General features: G+C 68.1%; 1 protein-coding gene across 1 annotated transcript in view; it reads right to left on the minus strand.

Annotated features, from left to right (window-relative positions):
* The window catches only part of LOC106897395 (proline-rich protein 36-like), a 6,038-nt gene extending 4,424 nt beyond the window's left edge, over positions 1–1,614 (minus strand). Inside the window, exon 1 of the mRNA XM_014957994.1 lies at positions 301–1,614. Within this exon, the coding sequence (XP_014813480.1) occupies positions 301–1,614 (1,314 nt within the window). The remainder of the gene's footprint in view (positions 1–300) is intronic.
* Positions 1,615–1,631: the final 17 nt, after the last annotated feature.

The raw sequence follows: 1,631 nt of genomic DNA on the forward strand, positions 1-1,631 counted from the left end.
GTGCCCGCGGCTGCGGGGGAGCCCCGGGTGTAGGAGCCAGTGGGCAAACACAGCCCGGGGGGGGGTTGGCTGCTGCTGGAGCCTGGGAGGCACCTGGGGGGTGGGGGGGCAGGCCGGGATGGGGGGAGAGAGTCTGCCCACCAGCACCCTGCACCCCCCAGCGCCCCGCACCCATGGGCATCCTGTATCCCAGAATGTCCCATATCCCAGAGCATCCTGCACCCCCCAGTGTCCTGTATCCCAGAGCATCCCATATCCATGAGCATCCCATAGCTCAGAGCATCCTGCACCCAAGAGCACCCCATGGCCATGAGCACCCCGTATCCAAGACCATCCCTCACCCAAGAGCATCCTGGACCACCAGCACCCTGTGCCCCAGAGCATCCCGTACCCAAGATGGGGGTCCCTTGGGGGTACCAATGGGTGGGATGTGCCATGGGGAGTGGGAGAGGACATGGGGTCATCTCTTGGCCATGCCGATGGGTGGGACGTGCCATGGGGGGCAGGTGAGGCTCTGGGGGTGTCAGGGGGTAGGATGTGCTGTGGGGAGCAGGAGAGGACCTGGGGAGGTCCCTTGGCCATGCCGATGGGTGGGATGTGCCGTGGGGAGCAGATGAGGCCCTGGGGGTCTTGGGGGGGGTGCCAATGGGTGGGATGTGCCATGGGAGGCAGGAGAGGACATGGTGAGGTCTGTTGGCCATGGCAATGGGTAGGACGTGCCATGGGGGGCAGGGGAGGCCCTAGGTGTCCTGGGAGGATCCCAGTGGGTGGGATGTGCCATGGGGGGCAGACGAGGCCCCAGGGGTCCCAGGGGGGTGCCAATGGGTGGGATGCACTGTGGGGAGCAGGAGAGGACATGGCGGGGTCTGTTGGCCATGCCAATGGGGGGGAAGTGCCATGGGGGGCAGGGGAGGCCCCGGGTGTCCTGGGAGGATCCCAGTGGGTGGGATGTGCCATGGGGCAGGAGAGGACCTGGTGGGGTCTGTTGGCCATGCCAATGGGTGGGACACGCCATGGGGGGCAGGGGGGTCCCTGTGGGGGTCGTGGGCTGCGACTCACCACGGTGAAGTTTCGCGGGGAGCAGCCGGCGCCGCGGAAGGAGCACTGGAGCAGCATGTCGGCCAGGTCGTGGCCCGTGCGGTTGTAGAACTCGGCCATGCTGAAGGGCTTGGCCTTGAAGCCGCGGAAGTTGGCCTTGTCGCGCAGCGCGGCCAGGACGCGGGGCTCGGCCAGCTGCGGGTGCGAGATCTCCTGGCGCTCGTTGAGCAGGGCCAGCAGCTCGCCCACGTGGAACAGGTCGTTGCGGGTGATCTTGGAGAAGCGGAACTCGTTGAGGTTGCAGATGGTGATGGCCGGGAAGGTGAGGTTGGGGGCGGCCACCTCGTCCAGCTTGGTGACGTGGGGGTAGGAGAGGAAGTAGGCGACGCGCTCGGCGCACACCAGCCCCAGCAGCCCCAGGGACCCCAGGAAGAAGCCCCCCCAGAGCGCCCGCCGCAGCGAGGCGGCCCCGTAGGCGAAGACGTGGCTGATGCCGTGCAGCGAGGAGCTGTGGGCGAAGGCCCGCAGGCTGGAGGGACCCCCCCCGGCCTCCGCGCCCACCCCCCCCGGCGTCATCCTCTCCTCCTCCTCCT

The sequence above is a fragment of the Calidris pugnax genome, unplaced genomic scaffold (genome assembly GCF_001431845.1).
Source record: "Calidris pugnax isolate Ruff unplaced genomic scaffold, ASM143184v1 scaffold388, whole genome shotgun sequence".
NCBI lineage: Eukaryota > Metazoa > Chordata > Aves > Charadriiformes > Scolopacidae > Calidris > Calidris pugnax.